Genomic DNA, 24,787 nt, shown 5'->3' with positions numbered 1-24,787 from the left:
CCGTTTGTCCGTCTGTGGAAATCACTCTAGCGTTCGAACGGATGGACGTAGGTTGATGAAAATTTGGGAAAATATGTTATATTTTCGTAGGACTTTTGGTATTGAAAGCGGTCTATGTAGGTCCACGCTTTCGTATAGCCCCCATACAAAATGACGCGTGACGCGTCGTCGTTTTAAGGAATTTTTAAGATATTTGGCCCATTTTACCACCGAATTGGTTGTAATTTGGTACTTTGTGTCTCCAGAGGCCAAAAAATATTTCTACCAAAGTTGGGTTATATAGGTCCACGTTTTGGTATATCCCCCATATAAGGCCCCATATAAAGTACGCGTCATTTTAATATATTTTGAATGTATTAGACCCATTTGACCACAGAATTGGTTATAATTTGGTGTTTTGTGTCTTCAGAGGCCAGAAAACATTCCTACCAAAGTTGGGTTATATAGGTCCACGTTTTGGTATAGCCCCCACATAAGGCCCCTTAAAAAGTACGCGTCATTTTAATATATTTTGAATGTATTAGACTCATTTGACCAAAGAATCGGTTGTAACTTTGTATTTTGTGTTTCCAGAGGCTAAGAAACATTTCTACCATAAAATGTTTATATAGGTCCACGTGTTGATATAGCCCCCATAATACAATATCTCCCGATTTTCGATATTTTGAACGTTTTAGCCTCATTATCACACCGAGATGGCTGAAATTTGGTATTTAGTTTTCGTTGGGGGTATAAAACATTCCCCCAGAAATGTTTTCTATCCCTTCATATACAATTTTTGGGAATTTTCGACAATTTGTTTTTTGCATTTTTGGCACAAAATATTGAATTTGGACACAGTGTGCATTGTATAGGGGGCAGTGAATACAATTTGCTACAATAAAAATTAAAGCGATTCGGGAGATGGTCCTAAACCAAATTTTGTGTGGGAGGTACCCAAATGAGTGGACCCATTAAGTCCATACTGGAACCTCATCTTAGTCTAGTAGAAATTTTACGATGTGCAAAGTATGGACCAAATCTGTTAGTCCCTTCAAAAGTTATCATGCACACAAAATTTCCGAACATTTTGGAACTTTTGTGGGGGAGGTACCGGAAGGAGTGGAAGTTTGGACAAAATATTACGAAAGCCAAATTTTGGACCACATCGGTTGATCTGTTCGAGATTTATCGTGCGCTCCAGCCAGCCAGACAGCGGACATGGCTAAATCAACTCCAAATTGTCTGAAAAGGATTTCGTCCAAACATACTTGGGGTCTAAAACCATTATTTCGATTAGGCACATTTGCCGTATGAAAGTGTGCATAAATGCTGAGGGTATAAAAAGACGAGCGTTAGCGTCAAACAAATTTTAAAGAAATATATTGACACAAGAAAATAACTATAAACGACGTTTAAATTTAGAAATGTTACATAGAATAAATGTCCGAACGGTCACCTAGGCCTTAATAAATGTTACAAAAATTCGAGTACGCAGACACATTTATTGTCGTCGGCTTTGCCAATTTTTAGTTGTCCTCTCAGCGATCACAAATATATACTGATTTAAGGCGTTACCTTAACTTGTTGTGACGTTCTTATGGAAATCAGCATAATTCAATTCATTTTCTTCAAATTTTATCATTTCAATTTCTAGGAATTATTAAATACCAACATAACCGGGTCAACTTTTAAAATAATAATACAATGGCAACCCTATTATCAAATACTCCACTCACTCCGTCAAAGAAACAAAGTGATAAAAAACAAAGCATGCTTTTGGGCTTTTGAAATAAAATTTTCATATTTATCTCCATATTTGTTTCTTATCGTTTTAGTGTTGATGTTGTAAAATAAAAGGAAATATTGTGAACATTTATAGATAAAGATAAATTGTATGTGTTCCAAGGAAAATTGTGAAAACGTGAATATCGTAAAGCAAAAAATAGCAAATATCCTTAAGTGGAAAGTGAAATTGATATAAAGAAACCCAAATACATTATTTGACTAGAATTTTCGTAAGGAAACCAAAAGGACTTTAAAGGAAACCCGCAAAAGGATTTTTGTCACTCAAAAGGAAACAAAAGGATATTAAAGCAAATCAACAGCAAACATGGGAAACATTTATACCACCGGACCAAATGAGGCCTTAATTGTATCAGGTGAGTTAATTATTTGGAATGTTTTTCATAAAGACGTCTTCACAGATTGAATATTTTAATATTTGTAATCAAATGAAAATTCGCAGAGCTGATGGTAAAGGAAACTCTATTCAGCTGACTGAAAATGTTAAAAAATATGTTAAACATAACATCTTATCTCAAGAAATGATATTCAGCTTTGCTCTGTATCCAGAAATTTGATCTGAGGAAAAGTAAATTGCTAAACGACTGTAATTCAGCTTGCTGAATATAAAAATATGTGCATGTTGGGTTTTCACATTAAATATTTTGAGATCCAGACGCATAAAATTGCTATTTAGCTTACTGAATATTAATAACACAGTTATTTACCTTGCTGAATATCAATAAAAGCGTCATTCAGCTTGCTGAATTCCAATAAAAGCTTGCTGAATATACAAAAAAATCATTTAAGTTAGTATATGACATATTTTATAATTCACCTAAATTAAAATGCTAACTAATTGTGCAAAAATAGTATTTTCCAGATGCCTACAGGCAATGTTTTCGATATTCAGCTAGCTGAATGACGTGTATGTCTGCAATTTATGGCAAATAACTTGAAAACAATGATATTCAGCAACGAAAATGGAGGTTTTTTGATATATTTTTGTAAATATCTTAAAGTGTAACTGCACAAATCTAAATAAATACCCAAAATATATCTGTAATATTTTGTCTTAAAATAAAATATGTCATATTAATTTAGCTGAATATAGTTAATAGCTGAAATTTAATAATGTAAAACATACTAACATGGTAACAATTGGTATTCAGCTAGCTGAATATGTACTTTTATGCTATTCAACTAAAGAATATTAAGCTTGTTTGCAATAACTGGTACAATATAGATGCTTAACTGCTGAATATGAAATAAATATGATGAATTTCACAGAAAATTTGAGGTGAAAATTCGCCAATTCAGCTAGCTGAATTAGAAGAATTGTGTCTTGCAATTTTATTTTGGTGGCTAAATTAAAATGATTAAATTCTAGCTGACTGAAAATTGTTTTTAAGTTATTCAGCTAGCTGAATTACCAAAATAATGCATTCAACTATATTCAACTTGTCAAAATATGTAAAATAACGCAATTCAGCTAGCTGAATTAGGTAATATTTGCAATTTTCTATTAAACCCCATTTTGTGTTGTTCTTTTTGATGAATGAGCAAAACAAAACATTTCGGATAGCTGAATTGACACAAAATGCTTCGAAATGTTATTTAATTATACAAAACGACAAAATAATCCTAATCAGCTAGCTGAATTGGAAATATGTTATTATTTTCTTGGCTAAATTGGTCATTTAGTATTTGTTTAAATATATACTATTTAAATTGTCAAAATAAACTATAATAAAATCAAAAATAATGTCATTCAGCTAGCTAAATTGGGTACTATTTGCTATTTTTCTATAAATGACGTGGTTGAATAAGAAAAAAAAAAAAAATCAGTTAGGTGAATTGACGCAAAATGCTCAGAAATGTTATTTAATTATACGAAATAGCAAAATTATTCATATTCAGCTAGCTGAATTAGCAAACTAATATTATTTTCTTGGCTGAATTAATCAAGTGATATTTGTTTATATGTATATTTAGCAATTTTTCGAAATAAACTGTAATACAATTTAAAATAGTGTCATTCAGCTAGTTGAATTAGGTAACGGTTGTTATTTTTGTTCTATAAAAAAACTTTTTTTGTCGTTCTTCTCTTTGGTGAATAAAGTATAGTACACATTGACAAGCAAAACTGACAGTCATCGAGGTCTATTTCGTGAATATCAAAGCCTAATTGAAAAATTTCTTTTATAATCTCTAAATAATATCGTAAATATTGTATTTCAAACGTTTTTTGCTAAATAAAAGTTGTTATTTGCCGGAAAATTGTCCTTAAAGTACGTTGACTGTCAGTTTTGACTGTTAGTGTGTACTCCCCTTAAGCAAAACAAAACATTTCATTCAGTTGAAGCGACACAAAATGGTCAGAAATGTTATTTAATTAGATGAAAAAGCAAAATAATCGTATTAACCTAGCTGAATTAGCAAAATATTATTATTTTCTTGGCTGAATTGACCAATTAATATTTTTTTAAATGTGTATTTTAAATTTTTGTTAATAAGAACTATAATAAAATGTTAAAAAGTGTCATCCAGCAAGCTGAATTAGGTACTATTTGCAATTTTTCTATAAATAACGTGGTATGTTGTTGATCTACTTGCTGAATAGACAAAACAAAACCTTTCAGTTAGCTGAATTGACACAAAATGTTCGGAAATATTGTGTTTTTAAACAAAATAGTAAAAGAACCCTATTCAGCTAGCTGAATTAGCACAATATTATTATTTTCTTGGCTGAATTGGCCAATTAATATTAGTTGAAATGTGTATTTTATTAGTTGTAAAAATAAACCACACAAAATGTTCGGAAGTGTTATATTTTTAAACAAAATAGTAAAATAAACCTATTCAGCTAGCTGAATTAGCAAAATATTATTTTCTTGGATGAATAGGTTATTTAATATTTGCTTGAAAGTATATTTTAAAATTTGATTAAATAAATAATTGTAACATTTTAAATACTACCATTCAGCTAACTGAAAATGTTTGGAAATGCTCTCCAGCTGACCCCTTTTTTCACATGTGTAACCTTCTTTGTATTCTTAATGGAATTAAGCATAGTATTTCTCAAAATAAACAGCAAAAAATACTCTAAATTCCCTTTTGTCTACAGCCTAGTTACATAGAACATATTTTGTAATTTACCTAAAGCACCTAAAAGTATGTTTGTAAAAAGTATATTTGCTTAAAATTTCTTTACATTCTCTGTAATTAAGCATAGTATTCCCCTAAATAAACAGCCAAAATACTTGAAATTCCCTATTTACATATACCATGTTTTGCTCCATCTAAAGCACCTAAAAGTATGTTGTAATAGTTTAGTTTTTGCTTCAAATTTCTGTACATTCTCCTGTTGAAGCGAAAGAGTTGGTTAACCTCTCACTGCTTTCTCTCCACTCCTAATTCCTTATTTGTTTATATTCTACTTGAAAATTGTTGTGTTATTTACTTTATCTATTCCATAATTTTTTTCTATTTCTAGTTATATCTCTCTCTTCCTTTCCCTCTCTCTCTCCGCAATCCCAATCTCTTAACTCCCAAAACATTTTATATCTCTATACTTCACTTCATTCTGTTTTTGCCATATTTTCCTCTGATTTTCCATTCCGCCCTTTAGGGCTTTTGTTTATTTACATAAAATGTTGTTGGTCTGTCTGTACACGTTTTTCTCAGTTTCCAAATAATAATACTACAACTTCTACTACAGTTGTGCGTTGTGCAGCTCGCTTCACTCACTCTCTCTCCTTCCTCTTTCATATGTTTATTGTGAAAAGAATCATTGCATACCGGCCGGCGCCATTTCAGCTGCTAAACAACAATGTTGTCTAACGGGAATTTAGAAAGAAAACGGAAGTAGAAAAGTACGAAACACGCAGCAGGAAATCTACAACAAATACTCCTAGTTAAAAAGAAAAAAAGGAGTCGAGTGTTGGTGGTGTGGCATGTATCCTGCTCCCACACGCCAATTTTATTCTCTATTATTATTATGTTGTTGATGTTGTTATGGGTTTTATGACTTTCTCGTTTCGTTGCACACAAACACAGAAAATCAATATTCCTTTAGCGTTTCGAAAAGCTAGGGTATGGGAGCAAAGCTCTTGCTAAAAAAATACCATAACCTACCTTCCCACTTTCTTTCGTTGGTCTGCATTTTCCTTGTTGTGGATAATTCCCCCAAAAAACAAATTGAATGCCAGCCTGGTCCTTTGTAATGATAATTTTGTTACTTTACGGAGCTTAATGAGTCTAGGATTTTATGGTTCAAATAAACACAAGGGATATTATTTGTATAGAAAATATTTTTTCTTGCCCTACAAGTGTCTCTTAAGGGAACAATTAACATAAATAACGACATTATTATAATTTTTAATAGATATCACAGAAGAAAGAGTGTTCGAAAGTGTCTAAAGTTGTTATTCAGCTAGCTGAATATGTTAAAATTTGCAATAAAGATATATTTAGACACTTAAATTTAGTTAAGCAAGAAAATAGGAACTATTCAGCTAGCTGAATGTGCAAAAAATCATATTCAGCTAACAAAGTTTTTAAAAAATTTGATTTTCAGTTACAGAAATGTTGTGTGTTGTGCCAAAAATTCTTATTCAGCTAGCTGAATATATCAAAATTGGCTTGAAAGTTACTCTTAGACACAAGATTTTTGTTAAATGTGCAAATAGTTATTATTCAGCTACAGAAATGTTGTGTGTTGTGCCAAAAATATTTACTCAGCTAGGTGAATATGTCAAAATTGGCATGAAAGTTACTCTTAGACACTAGATTTGTGTTAAATATGCAAATAGTTATTATTCAGCTAGCTGAATATGCAAAAAATCGTATTCTGCTACCAAAGTTTTCAAAATAAATGATTTTCAGTTACAGAAATGTTGTGTGTTATGCCAAAAATGTTTATTCAGCTAGCTGAATATGTTGAAATTCGACAGAAAGTTAGTTATAGGCACTAGAATTTTGTTTAATATGAGTATAGTTATGCTTCAGCTAGTTGAATATGTACAAAATCAGCAGGCTAAGTTTTCCAAATAATTTATTTTAGCAAAGGAAATTTTGTGTGTAGTGCATAAAATTGTTATTTGTATGTGATAAATAGCAAAACAGTTAATCTAAGGCACTAGAACTTAGCTAAGTCTGCAAATAGTTATTATTCAGCTGGCTGAATATACAAGAAATTATATTCAGCTAGATAAGTTTTCAAAAAAATTTATTTACAGAAACAGAAATGTTGTGGAATTTGTGAAAATTTGTTATTCAGCTAGCTAAATATTAAAAAATTGTATTCAGATAACTAAAAAATAAACATAAAATATGAATATTGTAAAAATGTGTTGTTCAGCTGGCTAAATGAACAAAAATTTTTATTCAGCTAAGGTAATATATTTATAATTGTAATAACTTTTTATTGAGCTAGCTGAATTGTTAAAAAAGGTTATTCAGCTAGCTGAATTACCTCGACACTGCTTAAAATTTAAATTTTCATAGCCAAATACTTAAAATTACACAATTTAGCTAGCTGAGTAACAAAATAATAATGTTTTTTCAACAATTTGTTTTTAAATGCCTTATTTTATTTGCTGAATAACAAAAATAACATAATTCAGCTAGCTGAATTGAAGAAAAGATCTTCTCCCATTACATTTTCTTGCGTAAATGTATAAAATAATCGTTTTCAGCTAGCTGAATTAGTAAAATCTTAGTATACCCCCAGCGGAATGAGTCTAATAATATCGTTTTCTTTATTCATTTATAATAATGTTTTCTTTATTCATGTACATTCTATACACCCTAATATCCACATTTATACATAACAGTGCAAAACTTTGTTATTTATTCGTATTTCGTCTCTTTTTACCCATTCGTATTTCATATTTTTTATTGCCGTTGTTATTGTTGTTGACAAATTCTCTAGAGGCCTTTTAAGCAAAGCAACGTTATTTAGGGATAATGTCTTAAGCCATTGGGGGGTTGCTGTGGCAGGGCAACATTAATTAAGAATCCTTAAAGGAACATAAGTGGGTATGAAACCAACAGCTTATGCAGACGATTGAGTCATTGGAGAGGTGAATAAACGAACATTTGAAAAAGAGGTGGGGGATGAAAGGATTTAAGAAGAAGTTTCAAAGTGAAAACCTTTGTTTTGGTTTTACCATAGAAAACTTTATAAGGATAAAGTTTTCCTATGGAAAACGTTATCCGATAAGGTTTTCGTATAAAAAATGTTATCCGTAACATGTTTTCTTATAGAAAATGTTATCCGGATAAGGTTTTCGTATAGAAAATTTTATCCGGATAAGGTTTTCGTATAGAAAATGTTATCCGGATAAGGTTTTCGTATAGAAAATGTTATCCGGATAAGGTTTTCGTATAGAAAATGTTATCCGGATAAGGTTTTCGTATAGAAAATGTTATCCGGATAAGGTTTTCGTATAGAAAATGTTATCCGGATAAGGTTTTCGTATAGAAAATGTTATCCGGATAAGGTTTTCGTATAGAAAATGTTATCCGGATAAGGCTTTCGTATAGTCCAAAATTTATTAAAATTATACTTCCTTATCTCCTCCCCATTTTTACCCATCTTTTTAATGCAATTTTGACTTCTAGTGTATATCCGGAAATTTGGAAACATGCAAAAATAATTCCTATCCCGAAATCTAATAGGGATTTTCGTCCAATTTCCATATTGTGTTATCTTTCCAAGGTGTTTGAGAAAATTGTACATACTCAAATGTCAGAATATCTGCAGAGGGAATCTCTGATTTCTGATAGGCAATCTGGTTTCCGTGCGAATTATAGTTGTGTGAGTGCGTTAGTAGAAGTTGCGGAATCAATAAGAAGCAAAATCGATGATAATAATGTCAGTTTACTTGTTCTACTAGACCACTCCAAGGCTTTCGACTCAGTCGACCATACACACTTATGCATGAAGCTAAGAAGATTTTTTAATTTCTCCAACTCAGCTATACATCTTATCAGATCATATCTCAGTAATCGTATGCAGTCTGTGCATGTTGGAAATTCAGTATCAGAGTCACTGGTAATTCCGAAAGGAGTTCCACAGGGCTCTATAATTGGACCGCTTCTTTTTTCTTTATACTCGAACGATCTTCCAAATCAGGTATCCAGCAGCCAGATTATGATGTATGCAGATGACGTTCAGTTAACTATCAGCGGAACAGTTGATAATATGAGTGAATGTGTTAACAAAATGAACCAAGATCTTGCGAAAATTTATAAGTGGGCAGCAGCAAATGGTTTGGTACTGAATCCACAAAAATCTAAATGTTTGGTTATCCACAAAAATAAGAAGTTCAATATTGGTGACTTGAGAATCGTTATAAACCATCAAAAAATTGATATTGTTTCCCACGCCAAAAATTTGGGCGTGATTTTTAACAAATCATTAACTTGGTCTAATCATGTTAATCCCGTAACCGGAAAAACATTTGCAAAACTGCGTGCGTTATGGATAACGCACTCTTTCACACCCATCAAAATACGAATTTTGTTGGCAAAAACATTCTTGATTCCTGGTTTAATGTATGGATGTGAACTTTTTGCCAATTGTGACACTTCATCCAAACGCAAATTGAACGTAGAATTTAACAATATTATACGGTATGTGTATGGGGTAAAAAGAACCGAGCATATTTCTCAATTTTCCCGTTCCCTTTATGGTTGCAGTTTCGATACTCTACTCAATTTTAGATCTTTACTATTTTTACATAAAATCGTTGTGACGCAAAAACCGAATTATCTTTACGATAGACTGAGATTTACTCGATCAAGAAGAGGCAAGAAAATGGTTCCATTCAGACGAAGAAGTCTTGTTTCTGAATGGCAGTTTTATATCAGTACCATACGTCTTTGGAATACCCTACCTAACAACATTCAAGTCATCAGCAACGCGTTAGTTTTTAAGAAAATGCTTTTCACTTTCCTTAGTAATTAAATTTTTAATCTTTTTCAATAATTTTTAATGATATCACTGTCAGTACTATTAATATTTTCAATAATTTTTTCTCTTTTCAAATGAAAACATTAGTTATTACCATTATGTTTAATTTTTTTCGCTATACTTATATTTTAATTTTTCAATATTTTTCCATTTTATAATTTGTTCAATACCTTAAAAAGGACTTTAACTTAATATTATAAACCTGCACTGTAATTATCAAATTAAATAAATAAATAAATAAATAGAAAATGTTATCCGGATAAGGTTTTCGTATAGAAAATGTTATCCGGATAAGGTTTTCGTATAGAAAATGTTATCCGGATAAGGTTTTCGTATAGAAAATGTTATCCGGATAAGGTTTTCGTATAGAAAATGTTATCCGGATAAGGTTTTCGTATAGAAAATGTTATCCGGATAAGGTTTTCGTATAGAAAATGTTATCCGGATAAGGTTTTCGTATAGAAAATGTTATCCGGATAAGGTTTTCGTATAGAAAATGTTATCCGGATAAGGTTTTCGTATAGAAAATGTTATCCGGATAAGGTTTTCGTATAGAAAATGTTATCCGGATAAGGTTTTCGTATAGAAAATGTTATCCGGATAAGGTTTTCGTATAGAAAATGTTATCCGGATAAGGTTTTCGTATAGAAAATGTTATCCGGATAAGGTTTTCGTATAGAAAATGTTATCCGGATAAGGTTTTCGTATAGAAAATGTTATCCGGATAAGGTTTTCGTATAGAAAATGTTATCCGGATAAATGTTCGTATAGAAAATGTTATCCGGATAAGGCGTTCGTATAGAAAATGTTATCCGGATAATGTTTTCGTATAGAAAATGTTATCCAGATAATGTTTTTCTACAGAAAATGTTATCCGGATAATGTGTTCGTATAGAAAATGTTATCCGGATAAGGTTTTCGTATAGAAAATTTTATCCGGATAAGGTTTTCGTATAGAAAATTTTATCCGGATAAGGTTTTCGTATAGAAAATTTTATCCGGATAAGGTTTACGTATAGAAAATTTTATCCGGATAAGGTTTACGTATAGAAAATTTTATCCGGACAAGGTTTTCATATAGAAAGTTTTATCCGGATAAGGTTTTCGTATAGAAAATGTTATCCGGATAAGGTTTTCGTATAGAAAATGTTATCCGGATAAGGTTTTCGTATAGAAAATGTTATCCGGATAAGCTTTTCGTATAGAAAATGTTATCCGGATATGGTTTTCATATAGAAAATGTTACCCGGATAAGGGTTTCGTATAGAAAATGTTATCCGGATAAGGGTTTCGTATAGAAAATGTTATCCGGATAAGGTTTTCGTATAGAAAATTTTATCCGGATAATGTTTTCGTATAGAAAATGTTACCCGGATAAGGTTTTCGTATAGAAAATGTTATACGGATAAGATTTTCGTATAGAAAATGTTATCCGGATATGGTTTTCGTATAGAAAATGTTATCCGGATAAGGTTTTCGTATAGAAAATGTTATCCGGATAAGGTTTACGTATAGAAAATGTTATCCGGATATGGTTTTCATATAGAAAATGTTATCCGGATAAGGTTTTCGTATAGAAAATGTTATCCGGATATGGTTTTCGTATAGAAAATGTTATCCGGATAAGGTTTTCGTATAGAAAATGTTATCCGGATAAGGTTTACGTATAGAAAATGTTATCCGGATAAGCTTTTCGTATAGAAAATGTTATCCGGATAATGTTTTCGTATAGAAAATGTTATCCGGATAATGTTTTCGTATAGAAAATGTTATCCGGATAATGTTTTCGTATAGAAAATGTTATCCGGATAATGTTTTCGTATAGAAAATGTTATCCGAATAATGTTTTCGTATAGAAAATTTTATCCGGACAAGGTTTTCATATAGAAAATTTTATCCGGACAAGGTTTTCATATAGAAAGTTTTATCCGGATAAGGTTTTCGTATAGAAAATGTTATCCGGATAAGGTTTTCGTATAGAAAATGTTATCCGGATAAGGTTTTCGTATAGAAAATGTTATCCGGATAAGCTTTTCGTATAGAAAATGTTATCCGGATATGGTTTTCATATAGAAAATGTTACCCGGATAAGGGTTTCGTATAGAAAATGTTATCCGGATAAGGGTTTCGTATAGAAAATGTTATCCGGATAAGGTTTTCGTATAGAAAATTTTATCCGGATAATGTTTTCGTATAGAAAATGTTACCCGGATAAGGTTTTCGTATAGAAAATGTTATACGGATAAGATTTTCGTATAGAAAATGTTATCCGGATATGGTTTTCGTATAGAAAATGTTATCCGGATAAGGTTTTCGTATAGAAAATGTTATCCGGATAAGGTTTACGTATAGAAAATGTTATCCGGATATGGTTTTCATATAGAAAATGTTATCCGGATAAGGTTTTCGTATAGAAAATGTTATCCGGATATGGTTTTCGTATAGAAAATGTTATCCGGATAAGGTTTTCGTATAGAAAATGTTATCCGGATAAGGTTTACGTATAGAAAATGTTATCCGGATAAGCTTTTCGTATAGAAAATGTTATCCGGATAATGTTTTCGTATAGAAAATGTTATCCGGATAATGTTTTCGTATAGAAAATGTTATCCGGATAATGTTTTCGTATAGAAAATGTTATCCGGATAATGTTTTCGTATAGAAAATGTTATCCGGATAATGTTTTCGTATAGAAAATGTTATCCGAATAATGTTTTCGTATAGAAAATGTTATCCGAATAATGTTTTCGTATAGAAAATGTTATCCGGATAATGTTTTCGTATAGAAAATGTTATCCGGATAATGTTTTCGTATAGAAAATGTTATCCGGATAATGTTTTCGTATAGAAAATGTTATCCGGATAATGTTTTCGTATAGAAAATGTTATCCGGATAATGTTTTCGTATAGAAAATGTTATCCGGATAATGTTTTCGTATAGAAAATGTTATCCGGATAATGTTTTCGTATAGAAAATGTTATCCGGATAATGTTTTCGTATAGAAAATGTTATCCGGACAATGTTTTCGTATAGAAAATGTTATCCGGACAATGTTTTCGTATAGAAAATGTTATCCGGATAAGGCTTTCCTATAGAAAATGCTATCCGGATAAGGTTTTCCTATAGAAAATGTTATCCTGATAATGTTCAGAAAATTTTATCATGATAATGTTTTCCTATAGAAAATGTTATCCTGATAATGTTTTCCTATAGAAACTGTTATCCGGATAATGTTTTCCTATAGAAAATGTTATCCGGATAATGTTTTCCTATAGAAAATCTTATGCGGATAATGTTTTCCTATAGGAAATGTTATCCGGATAATGTTTTCCTATAGAAAATGTTATCCGGATAATGTTTTCCTATAGAAAATGTTATCCGGATAATGTTTTCCTATAGAAAATGTTATCCGGATAATGTTTTCCTATAGAAAATGTTATCCGGATAACGTTTTCGAATAGAAAATCTTATGCGGATAAGGTTTTCCTATAGAAAATGTTATACGGAAAATAATTTTGTATAGAAAATATTATGCGAATAATTGTTTCTTATAGCAATTGTTTTTGTTTTTGACTGAGGTGTTCTTTATTTAAAATGTAATATTTCGTACAGTTCTCATTTAAATTAAAGTCTCAAATTGCCCTTTTCTGTTTCCGCTTGAAGTTTAAACTGTATGAGTATAAAAACATAGGTGGTTACCGCCAAGGCCATCTATAGATGTAAATGAAGAAAAGGTGTCAGGATTAATGTCTATATTGAGAACCATTATGACATCTCTCACCAAACCAAAGTACTTTAAATTCATGTCAAAGAAGCCCCAGCAACTGAACTCCAACTTTTGGTGCATCAACTGCAAGGAGTATTCTCTTTGGCGATTTTTCAATGCAAAGTCCCTAGGATGGATTTGAAAACTGCCTAAAATTGAAGCGATTTCATTATACTGAAAGAAGGACAAAAGAGAACAGTTAATTTGGCAACATTCTGCTTTGAAAATCAACTATCCTACCTTATCAACACAGGTCTGGGTAAGCCAACAGGCCCAAAACATGCACAGGAATACCAAAAGAATGAAATAGAAGCGAACTGTAAGAAAGCGATTTGTCTAAAAATCTTTAAATATATATTGGTTTTCACACTCACATCCTTCCAGAGAATCCACTTCATCCAAGGCAAACGATTTCACATACATCCAGTTGATGGTATGCGTTATGGCCACACCATTGTAAAGGAACACAATTAACATTGGCAAGCCAAAATAGTCCTCAATGGATTGTACCAAAAAACAGACTCGATTCAAGAGAAACTGATTTGCCATCAACTTGCCATAGAAGGGTTGGTGTTCACCCTTCTTGCCATATCCCGATCGTTGACTGCGTATTATTTCGTATCTCAAAACCAGCAAGGATTGTTGCAGGGAACCCACAAATTCATCGACAATCATAATAACGGCACAATATTCTGAATATTTTGTTTGTATCAATTGAAAAGAGAACACCGTTAACATCCTATCCCTCAAATTTAATATATCCGATATCAAGGGATAGTTGGCACAACTCAAAAGAACACAATGGACCACCAAAAATAAGCCACAACGAAAAAATAACCTTCGATGGAATGTCATAATTTGTCGTTTAAAATTTATATCCTTATCCGAAAATACACCATAATGTGTAGAAATGTCTCGAGTGTACCACAAGATGTCCTGTTCCAACTGGGCAACAGTTTTTTGTAACCTTTGTGACTGTTTGCGTCCCACGAAGGCCATCAAATGCATAGCTATTTGAACAAAAGCCACAGCAATATTTTGTACAATACTCAAGACGCTTGTTATGCTATCCAGCGAGAAATGATCCACAAAGGTATAGACAACCAAGTTATTGACATAAACCATCCAAATAACCAGGACAATTAGCAGCAGAATATACCCAGTGTAGAAAATCCAAAGCAGAAGCTGTTTGTATGAGGTGCTGTTTTTATTTTGGCTCAATGGTGGTGGTAAGACTAGACCAAAGACCGCATATATCCATTGGTAGGCTATGGTTGCCTTGATAAGGTGAGACTTTTCTATTATCCGTGGTTCGAAATTGTACTCCATTGTGATGGATATTCGAGTCAAATGGCGTTTGAAGAGGAACGCAAATGAATTACAAGTCTTTAAATGCAAGCGGAAATGATAAATGAGGACATAAGCTTTTATCTGAACAATAGAAGGTGGGTGGCGTAAGCATTTGGGAAATATTTAGCTTGGCCAAAATGATTAATTAGAAGATAAGGATAAGGTTTACCTAAACAAGATTTTATTCGTATAAGGTTTCCTAAAGAAAATTGTATCCGGTTGAGGTTTTGCTATAGAAAATGTTATAAGGATATGGTTTTCCCGTAGAAAATATAAAAATTTCCTATACGAAAACATTATCCGGATAAGCTTCTCCTATACAAAATGCTGTCCTGATAAGATTTTCTTATAGAAAATGTCGCCCTGATAAGACTTTTCTATGTAAAATATTATCCATTTTTTTAGTATTAATTTTTTAATTTATTAATCGAGCTTTATGATCTATCCATTCTCTATCCATTATCCATTTTCTCTAAAAACGTTATATGTTATACGGATAACATTTTTATAAGAAAACATATTATAATTGTTGCACAAACTTCCCATACGGGACAAGGGAGACTACTCTCAAATCAATGAGTGCACCCCGATTCATATTAGCTCAATGATATGGGACCTACTGTTTATCGCCCAGTCCGAAAGGCGTGTCTTAAGACATCACTTGTAGAGAAGTTTTAAATGACTGAAATACTCATGAGATGTCATTAATATTACTGAGAGATGTTTTGCCACAGAGAAAAATTTGGTGTTGACTGGCTGGGGAATCGAACCCACGACCTTCAGAGTGCAAGGCCATTGCACCACGGTGGCACCCAAGAAAGGAAAAGAAAACATGTGTATAAAATTTTCTATGAGAAAACATTATCCGGATAAAATTGTATATAAGAAAATATTATCCGGATAAAATATTATATAAGAAAACATAATCCGGATAAAATTTTCTGTAAGAAAACATTATAATTGTTCCACAAACATCCCATAAGGGACAAGGGAGACTTTCGGATTACATTTTGCGATAAGAAAACATTATCCGGATAAAAATTTCTAAAAGAAAACATTATCCGGATAAAATTTTCTATAAGAAAACAATATCCAGATAACATTTTCTATAAGAAAACATTATCCGGATAACATTTTCTATGAGAAAACATTATCCGGATAAAATTTTCTATAAGAAAACAATATCCAGACGACATTCTCTATAAGAAAACACTATGCGGATAACATTTTCTACAAGAAATTATTATCCGGATAATATTTTCAATAAGAAAGCATTATTCGGATAACAATTCCCGTTAGAATACATTATCCGGATACAATTTTCTACAAGATAACATTATCCGCAAAAATGTTCTATCAGAAAACATAATCCGGATAAAATATTCTATAAGAAAACATAATCCGGTAAAATTTTCTGTAAGAAAACATTATCCGGATAAAAATTTCTATAAGAGAACACTATTCGGATAATATTTTCGGTAAGAAAACATCATTCGAATATAATTTTCTATAAGAAAACATTATACGGATAACATTTTCTATAGGAAAACAATATCTGGATAACATTTTCTATAAGAAAACATTATCCGGATAACATTTTCTATAAGAAGACATTATCCAGATAACATTTTCTATACGTAAACATTATCCGGAAAACATTATCTATAAGAAAACATTATCATGACAACATTCTCTACAAGAAAACACTATGCGGATAACATTTTCTACAAGAAATTATTATCCGGATAATATTTTCAATAAGAAAGCATTATTCGGATAACATTTCCCATAAGAAAACATTATCCGGATACAATTTTCTATAAGAAAACATTATACGGATAACATTTTCCATAGGAAAAAAATATCAGCATAACTTTTTCTGTAAGAAACGGATAACACTTTCTATAAGAAAACATTATCCGGATAACATGTTTTGTAGTTTTCGTATAGAAAATGTTATTCGGATAATGTTTTCGTATAGAAAATGTTATCCGGATAATGTTTTCGTATAGAAAATGTTATCCAGATAATGTTTTCGTATAGAAAATGTTATCCGGATAATGTTTTCGTATAGAAAATGTTAACCGGATAATGTTTTCGTATAGAAAATGTTATCTGGATAATTTTTCCGTATAGAAAGTGTTATCCGGATAATGTTTTCGTATAGAAAATTTTATCCGGATAATGTTTTCTTATAGAAAATGTTATCCGGATAATGTTTTCTTATAGAAAATGTTATCCGGATAATGTTTTCTTGTAGAAAATTTTATCCGGATAATGTTTTCGTATAGAAAATGTTATCCGAATAATGTTTTCTTGTAGAAAATTTTATCCAGATAAAGTTTTCGTATAGAAAATGTTATTCGTATAATGTTTTCGTATAGAAAATGTTATTCGGATAATGTTTTCGTATAGAAAATGTTATCCGGATAATGTTTTCGTATAGAAAATGTTATACGGATAATGTTTTCGTATAGAAAATGTTATCCGGATAATGTTTTCGTATAGAAAATGTTAACCGGATAATGTTTTCGTATAGAAAATGTTATCCGGATAATGTTTTCTTATAGAAAATGTTAACCGGATAATGTTTTCGTATAGAAAATGTTATCTGGATAATTTTTCCGTATAGAAAATGTTATCCGAATAATGTTTTCGTATAGAAAATTTTATCCGGATAATGTTTTCTTATAGAAAATGTTATCCGGATAATGTTTTCTTATAGAAAATTTTATCCGGATAATGTTTTCGTATAGAAAATGTTATCCGAATAATGTTTTCTTGTACAAAATTTTATCCGGATAAAGTTTTCGTATAGAAACTGTTATTCGGATAATATTTTCGTATAGAAAATGTTATTCGGATAATGTTTTCGTATAGAAAATGTTATCCGGATAATGTTTTCGTATAGAAAATGTTATTTGGATAATATTTTCGTATAGAAAATGTTATTTGGATAATATTTTCGTATAGAAAATGTTTTCCGGATATTATTTTCGTATAGAAATGTTTTCCGGATAATGTTTTCGTATATAAAATTGTATCCGGATAATGTTTTCGTATATAAAATTTTATCCGTATAATATTTTCGTATAGAAAATGTTATCCGAATAATGTTTTCTTGTAGAAAATTTTATCCGGATAATGTTTTCGTATAGAAAATGTTATTCGGATAATGTTTTCGCATAGCAAATGTTATCCGGATAATGTTTTCGTATATAAAATTGTATCCGGATAATGTTTTCGTATATAAAATTTTATCCGGATAATGTTTTCGTATAGAACATTTTATCCGGATAATGTTTTCGTGTTTTCTTATAGAAAATGTTATCCGGATAATGTTTTCGTATAGAAAATGTTATTCGGATAATGTTTTCTTGTAGAAAATATTATTCGGATAATGTTTTCGTATAGAAAATGTTATCCGGATAATGTTTTCTTATAGAAAGTGTAATCCGGATAATGTTTTCGTACAGACAATGTTATCTGGATAATATTTTCGTATAGAAAATGTTTTCCGGATAATGTTTTTATCCGGTTAATGTTTTCTTATAGAAAATGTTATCCGGTTAATGTTTTCTTATAGAAAATGTTGTCCGGATAATGTTTACGTATAGAAAATCTGAAGTATAGTGGTTTTGAAGCCAGCCTTTAGGCTAAGGAGGGTATATACACTTTGATACGATGAAAATGTGCCTCATCGAAATAAAGGTTTTAGACCCCAAGTATGTTTGGACGACAGACAATTTTGAGTCGATCTAGCAATGTCCGTCCGTCTGTCTGTCTGTCACTCCTGCTGGCTGGAGCGCACGATAACTCTCGAACGGATGAACCGATTCGGTTCAAATTTTGGCTTTTGTAATATTTTGCCCAAACTTAGTTTAAGTTCGATGAGCTACATAAGTCCACTCCTTCCGGTACCTCCATCACAAAAGTTCGAAAATGTTCATACTTTGTATAGCGTAAACTTTCTACGAGAGTAATATGAGGTTCCAATATGGTCTCAATAGGTGCACTCCTTCGGGTACCTCCCACACAAAATTTCGGAAAAGTTCAGTTTAGGGTCATCTCTCGAATCGCTTTGATTTTTGTTTTAGCAACTTGTATTCACTGCCCTCCATACGACGGTACAAGTTTCATCAGGAGCAAGTCCATACTTCCTGAGAAAATAGCATATAAGTTGCTAAAAACCCCTATGACACCGTGTGAGGTGGTTGGAGCGCAAGATAACTCTCGAACGGATCTGCCGATTCGGTCCAAAATATGGCCTTAGTAATATTTTGTCCAAACATAGTTTAAGTTTGCAGATAAGCCATATCGGTCCACTCCTTCAGGTACCTCCTCCACAAAAGTTCAAAAATGTTCGGAAAAATTGTTCGTTCGGTAACTCTTGAAGGGTGTGGCCGGATTGGTCTATACTTTACACATCCTAATATATCTACCAGATATAGATCGGGTTCAAATATGGACTATATTTGTCCAATCCATCCATCTACCAGATATAGATCGGGTTCAAATATGGACTATATTTGTCCAATCCATCCATCTACCAGATATAGATCGGGTTCAAATATGGACTATATTTGTCCAATCCATCCGGTACCTCCCACACAAAATTTCGGATAAGTTCACTTTATGACCTAATATCGAATCACTTTGATTTTTGTTGAAGCAACTTGCATTCGCTGCCTCAATTACGATGGTAAAAGTTTTTTTCAGGGGCAACTCCATACTTCTTGAGCAAAAAGCCCGTATAGTGTAAAAACCCCCTACGGCACCATATGTTGTGGCTGGAGATCCACTTCCATAACGGCCAATGTCGATATATTCCTTTCAGTATCTACTCCGCAAAACTTTTGATCTTTAATCCTAATGAACATTTTTGTCGGTTCAAACGCCCAACATTTTTAAAACCCCTTAAATAAATACGTATTTTGGAAAAAATTGTTTCAATATACACAGGCTGAGGGTTTATCTCTGTCGGCAAAGCCGACTGATACTTTTTTACTTGTTTTAATTGAGGAAATATATTCTTTGTACAATGTAATGAAAATGTAGCACATTTTTCTTGTTTTCTTGTTTCCATAATCTTTTCAATGTCTTACAAATGGGTATTAAAACAAATTTTAACATTTATCTGTTTATCGGAGGCGTTGATGATCAGTCAATTAGTGAGTCATTCATCATTAAATAATTTTATAGATATTGATATTTTTTGCCATTTCGTACCCATCCAGGACGTATTTTCCAAAACCCTGCCTTATTTAGAATCTTAGAATCGACAATTACCCCTAATAAAATGTGAAGAATTATATAGATGCAGATATTTAGACTATTTAGTACACTGAAATGACGAACTTCCCTAAACCCCAGCATTATCTAGCATTTTTTGCACCAACAGCAACCCTCATGAGAAATTTTAACCTAACTACACCCTTTTTATCGGTGTAGATGTTCAGTCAGTCACTCATGACCAATGAATTTTATAGAAATAAATAATTTTACAATTTCGTATCGTCGAATTGCCCTAGAACGTATCCTTTATAATTTTCAAAATCCAAGCTCCAGCCTTTTCCCTAGGCTTTGATGACAATTCCGTAAGTGAGTCACTCATCATCAAAGAATTTTATATATATTGATATTTTGTCCATTTCATAATCTGAAATGACGAATTTCCTAAATCCCATAATTATGTTGCTCCTTAGCACCAAAGAGCGTTCATGAGAAATTTCTAGATCCAAGCTCTTCACTATTTCCTGATCGTTGATGACAAGTCTGTCAGCGAGTCACTCATCATAAACAATTTTATATATACATATTAATATTTTTGGCCATTTCGTACCGATTCAAAACGAATTTTCACAAATCCAGCCTAATCTAGTGTCATTACACAAACCGTGGCCTTGATGATGATCAGTCAGTCACTTATCACATAAGAATTGTATAGATATAGATAAATTGAGTTCGCATCCTTTCTACAATTACATAGTTTTCCTTGCTTGGCTAGATGATAAGGCGAAGAGTCAGTCTCCTCTGAGTTAATAAAACCGTTAATAGAATACTTTGACGAAGGTCATTCATTTGAATAAACTATCAAACATTAAGCCGAATTGAAATGAAGTTGATGAGTTCACAGCGTCATGAGCAATTTTGGTACTTAAACAACTGTTAATGGTGAATGAAATACAACTCTGTGTTTGCAACACATATATTCATGCAGCGCCATCTGTATTTCACCAATATAAATGTAAATAGATTCTTTAGTTAATATCGACTACTCATTCAGTAGAGTAAATTATCGTTAAGAAGGTTTACGACATTTCGTTAGGATAGCTTGAGAATTATAATTTTTCAGAACTAGTTAAGAAATATGTAAATATCAGCCGATATAGGGAGGAAGATGCCATTCAGTTTGTGTAAAATCTGTGCAAGTAATAAAGTGTAAATAAAATTAATCCAAAAAGTTCATACGGACAGTGTTTTGTTCCCATCTCTGTCCAATTTAAAGGATCTAATATATAAATTCACTAGAAGAGTTTATTCGATAGAATGGCCTTCGTCAGAGGATTTCGTGAACGGTTTAAATTATCTCAAAAATGACGTAAGTCGTAATAGAAAACAATTACGAACATTCGAATGCGAATCGTGTTAAAGTACTATTAATAGTTTAGGTGGAATGCTACTGAAGCAAAGGAACATCATCTACATCTTTACACCTCAAATGAATTTCTTAATTATGTCATTTGTCAAGCGTCCCTATCACCATTACCCAATCTCTTGGATAGACGAGGAATAATAGTTATTTGTATCTTTTTTCAGTAGAATTTCACCTTCACAATGTTCAGCACTGTAAAACCTTGCGCTTTCGAAAATTCACAGCTGGTTAAAGGTATATTGCCATTCCAATGGTTTTATGGATTTTGTGGCATAGCCTTGCCTCCAATTTTACTGCGGCCCAAAACTCACAGTAAACTTCAAACTATTTACACTGGCCTTGCATGGTTTCTTTATGGGCTCTACGTAACTTTTTTGAATCTCCTGATAATTAGGTTGGTTTGGAATAGCAATGATATTTTGGACGTTTTTGTGCAACGTTATGTCCTGGATGGAGTTACAAAAATCCTCACCATAGTAGACAACTATGATGTGATGTGTGTCCAATTAACTATGTCCTTATACACAGTATTTGGGCGTAAACGATTAATTCGCATCTATGCGACTGTGGCTCAACTGGAACGAGATATTTCAGCATATGAAACAGATCTGGAAGATAAATGTGATCATTTTGGCAAATGTTGTTCCTCATTCGGCCGTAGGCTTTTATTTCAATGTGGTTGCTTTTTGCTTCTGCACTCTATTTCCATGGGTTATGTCAAATATCCCATCCTTTGGGACAGCCTCTCATATCGGGATAAATTTTTAACTGTCATCACATTTCATTTGATGCATGCCAAATGTTCGGAATATCGTGTTATGATACATGTCTTATATAATTTATTATATGCCCTGGAACACTCTTTGAAAAATTTAAAATTCGAAATTACACGCCTTGAAATAATGGGTAGTGCGGGAGCTACAGAATCCACTTTATACCGAAAACTAAGGACTCATCAATTTCTGCTTAGTCGATTTTGGTATCTGGTTCAGTTGATAGAGAATTACTTTTCGCTGCCCATGCTCATACTTTTCCTTTATAATGGCATAAATATCACCCATATCATTAACTGGATATATGTCAAATCATTTAGACGCAATGAAAAGGACACAAAGCAACCATGTAAGTATTTATTTGTCTTAGGAGAGGCATTTGATGAATACTTTTTGTGTTTAATTTTTTTGTGCGGTTACAGATCGTTTTGCCTATATCACTTTACTGTTTTTGAACCTGATGTGGACTTGTTGGCTTAGTCAAATCATCATTGACAAGGTAGGTGATAATTTAGAAGCAAAATATGGAAGATTAAAATTGCCTCGAAGGACCAAATTTAACCCAAGAATCAATTGTAGGGCAATACAATAAGAAACTAAATAATAGTCGATCAAAGGCTGTGTCGTAGAACCAATGATCAAACTGGTCCTTCAACACTGCATAGTCGAAGTTAAAGATAAACCAATCAAAATCACAAAGAAGGACCAATTTATTACAATTCTCAGTTAAATCATCTTGCATTGCTAATAAAAGTTTTGGTTTTGATTTAGAGCTGGGTTGTTGTAAGTAGTTTGCTGTGCATTTTATTAATATTCCACAGTCGAAGGACCAGTTTTTAAATGATTTAAATTAAAAGCGTAGAATAAAACCTTGTGAAAAACAAGATTTTCCATAGATTCATAATGGCAAATAACCATATAATTCAATTTCCAAGTTTCAACTGTTTACAACACGTAGTCTAAAGACCATATTAGCCACTCCAATCACAACGAAGGACCAAATTAATTAAAATTCTCAATTACAACAACTGAAATCAGAGACAAATACATTAATTAGTATTTGTTTAAATGGGTATATTATGTTAAGAGATGGGAAAGCAGGTAATGTAGTTAAATATTCAACAATTTATATCAGATCGAAGGACCAAATATTTCGAAATTCTCAAAAACCAAAATTTTTCAAGCATAAAACAATACAACGAACTTTTGTCTTAATTTGTATAAATAGAGCCATTCCAATCGAAGCAAAATAATGGTATATTTACAACATTTTTCAATAATCTACTTCTAATCTCGTTTCAGTACAATCAAATTGTCAGCATTTTACACAGTATGAAAATTAAATCCAACGATATGGCCCTACTGCATCGTCTCCGGGAATATTCGCTACAATTACGACATCAAAAAGTCTTATTAACCTGTTGGGGTTTCTTCGATATGAATATGAAATATTTTGGTTTGGTAAGACTAGATTTCATAAAATTGAAAGTCGATTACAAAGCAATAATATTATTGTTTTATTTCAGTTGTCATTAACAATATTGACGTATGTATTCATTTTGCTACAATTTAAATTGCAAATGGAAACTGAAAAATTGAAAAGATTATAAATTAACGATAAGAAAATTTTATTTTAAAATACATATGTATATAAAAATGCTGAATAAAACTAATGTTATATATATAAAATATATATAAAAAAAATTATATAAAGTATGTGCATGAATTACAACAACTAACAAATTTACAAAAACAACATTTTTATTATTGAAAAATAATTGCCAAAGAAAATATTGAATAGGGTCGTTCCGAAAAATTTCTCAGAAAAAACATAAAAACATTTGGAAAATCCTCTAAAATAGAACAAAGTATTTGCATGAATTACAACAACTAACAAATTTACAAAAACAACATTGTTGTTATTGAAAATTAATTGTCAAAGAAAATATTGAATAGGGTCGTTCCGAAAATTTTCTCAGGAAAAACATAAATACATTTTGAAAATCTTCTAAAATAGAATAAATTTGAATCGAAATGTAAATATAAAGCATTCAGAACTGTCGTAGGACACTTTTATTACACGTTTAAGATGAAAAGCAGCATTTTATGATAAAAAATTTCAAATTTCGTGAGTAGACCCTATTACATTTCTAAAACTAAATTTACAAAAAAGTAAAAATACAGCTGATTGTCACTTCTACCTTATATAAATATGCCTTGATAGTGGATAATAATTTCCATGTAAATATGTTTGACGGGTAATATTTTCTAATAAATTTTTACTAAAGGTAAGTAAGGTCACATTAGGCAAATATTTGCTTACTAAGTGCAGTGAAACAGGGAGTAGAGTGAAACAGGGAGTTCGCCAAGGAGGGGTGATATCTCCGGAACTGTTTAACCACTACCTTTCCTGTATTCCGCCCCCTCCAGACGGCATTGAGATCGTAACGTATGCGGATGATTGTACGATCCTGGTGTCAGGTACCTACCCCGATGA

General features: G+C 31.8%; 1 protein-coding gene and 1 long non-coding RNA gene across 7 annotated transcripts in view; both read left to right on the top strand.

Annotated features, from left to right (window-relative positions):
* Positions 1-24,787, top strand: part of LOC141399816 (uncharacterized) — a 264,120-nt gene that overhangs the window by 5,281 nt on the left and 234,052 nt on the right. For 4 of the 6 annotated variants that reach the window (XR_012411960.1, XR_012411962.1, XR_012411964.1 and 1 more), the window contains exon 2: positions 1,818-2,141. This is a non-coding gene — a long non-coding RNA (uncharacterized lncRNA). Of the gene's footprint in view, positions 1-1,817; positions 2,142-2,637; positions 2,670-24,787 lie in introns of those variants that run through there. The other 2 variants (XR_012411965.1, XR_012411963.1) reach the window with 2 other exon arrangements.
* LOC141399814 (putative gustatory receptor 98b) lies at positions 14,907-23,947 on the top strand. The gene is made up of 5 exons (XM_073979129.1): positions 14,907-14,957; positions 22,428-22,639; positions 22,713-22,789; positions 23,593-23,751; positions 23,817-23,947. Exons 1-5 carry the CDS (start codon positions 14,917-14,919, stop codon positions 23,898-23,900), a joined length of 573 nt encoding a protein of 190 aa, XP_073835230.1. The 5' UTR covers positions 14,907-14,916; the 3' UTR covers positions 23,901-23,947.

This window comes from Musca autumnalis, unplaced genomic scaffold, assembly GCF_047663935.1.
Source record: "Musca autumnalis isolate F117 unplaced genomic scaffold, ASM4766393v1 scaffold_3, whole genome shotgun sequence".
NCBI lineage: Eukaryota > Metazoa > Arthropoda > Insecta > Diptera > Muscidae > Musca > Musca autumnalis.
Note: the sequence above shows the minus strand (reverse complement) of the source record. Positions and strands in the feature narration are given on the sequence as shown.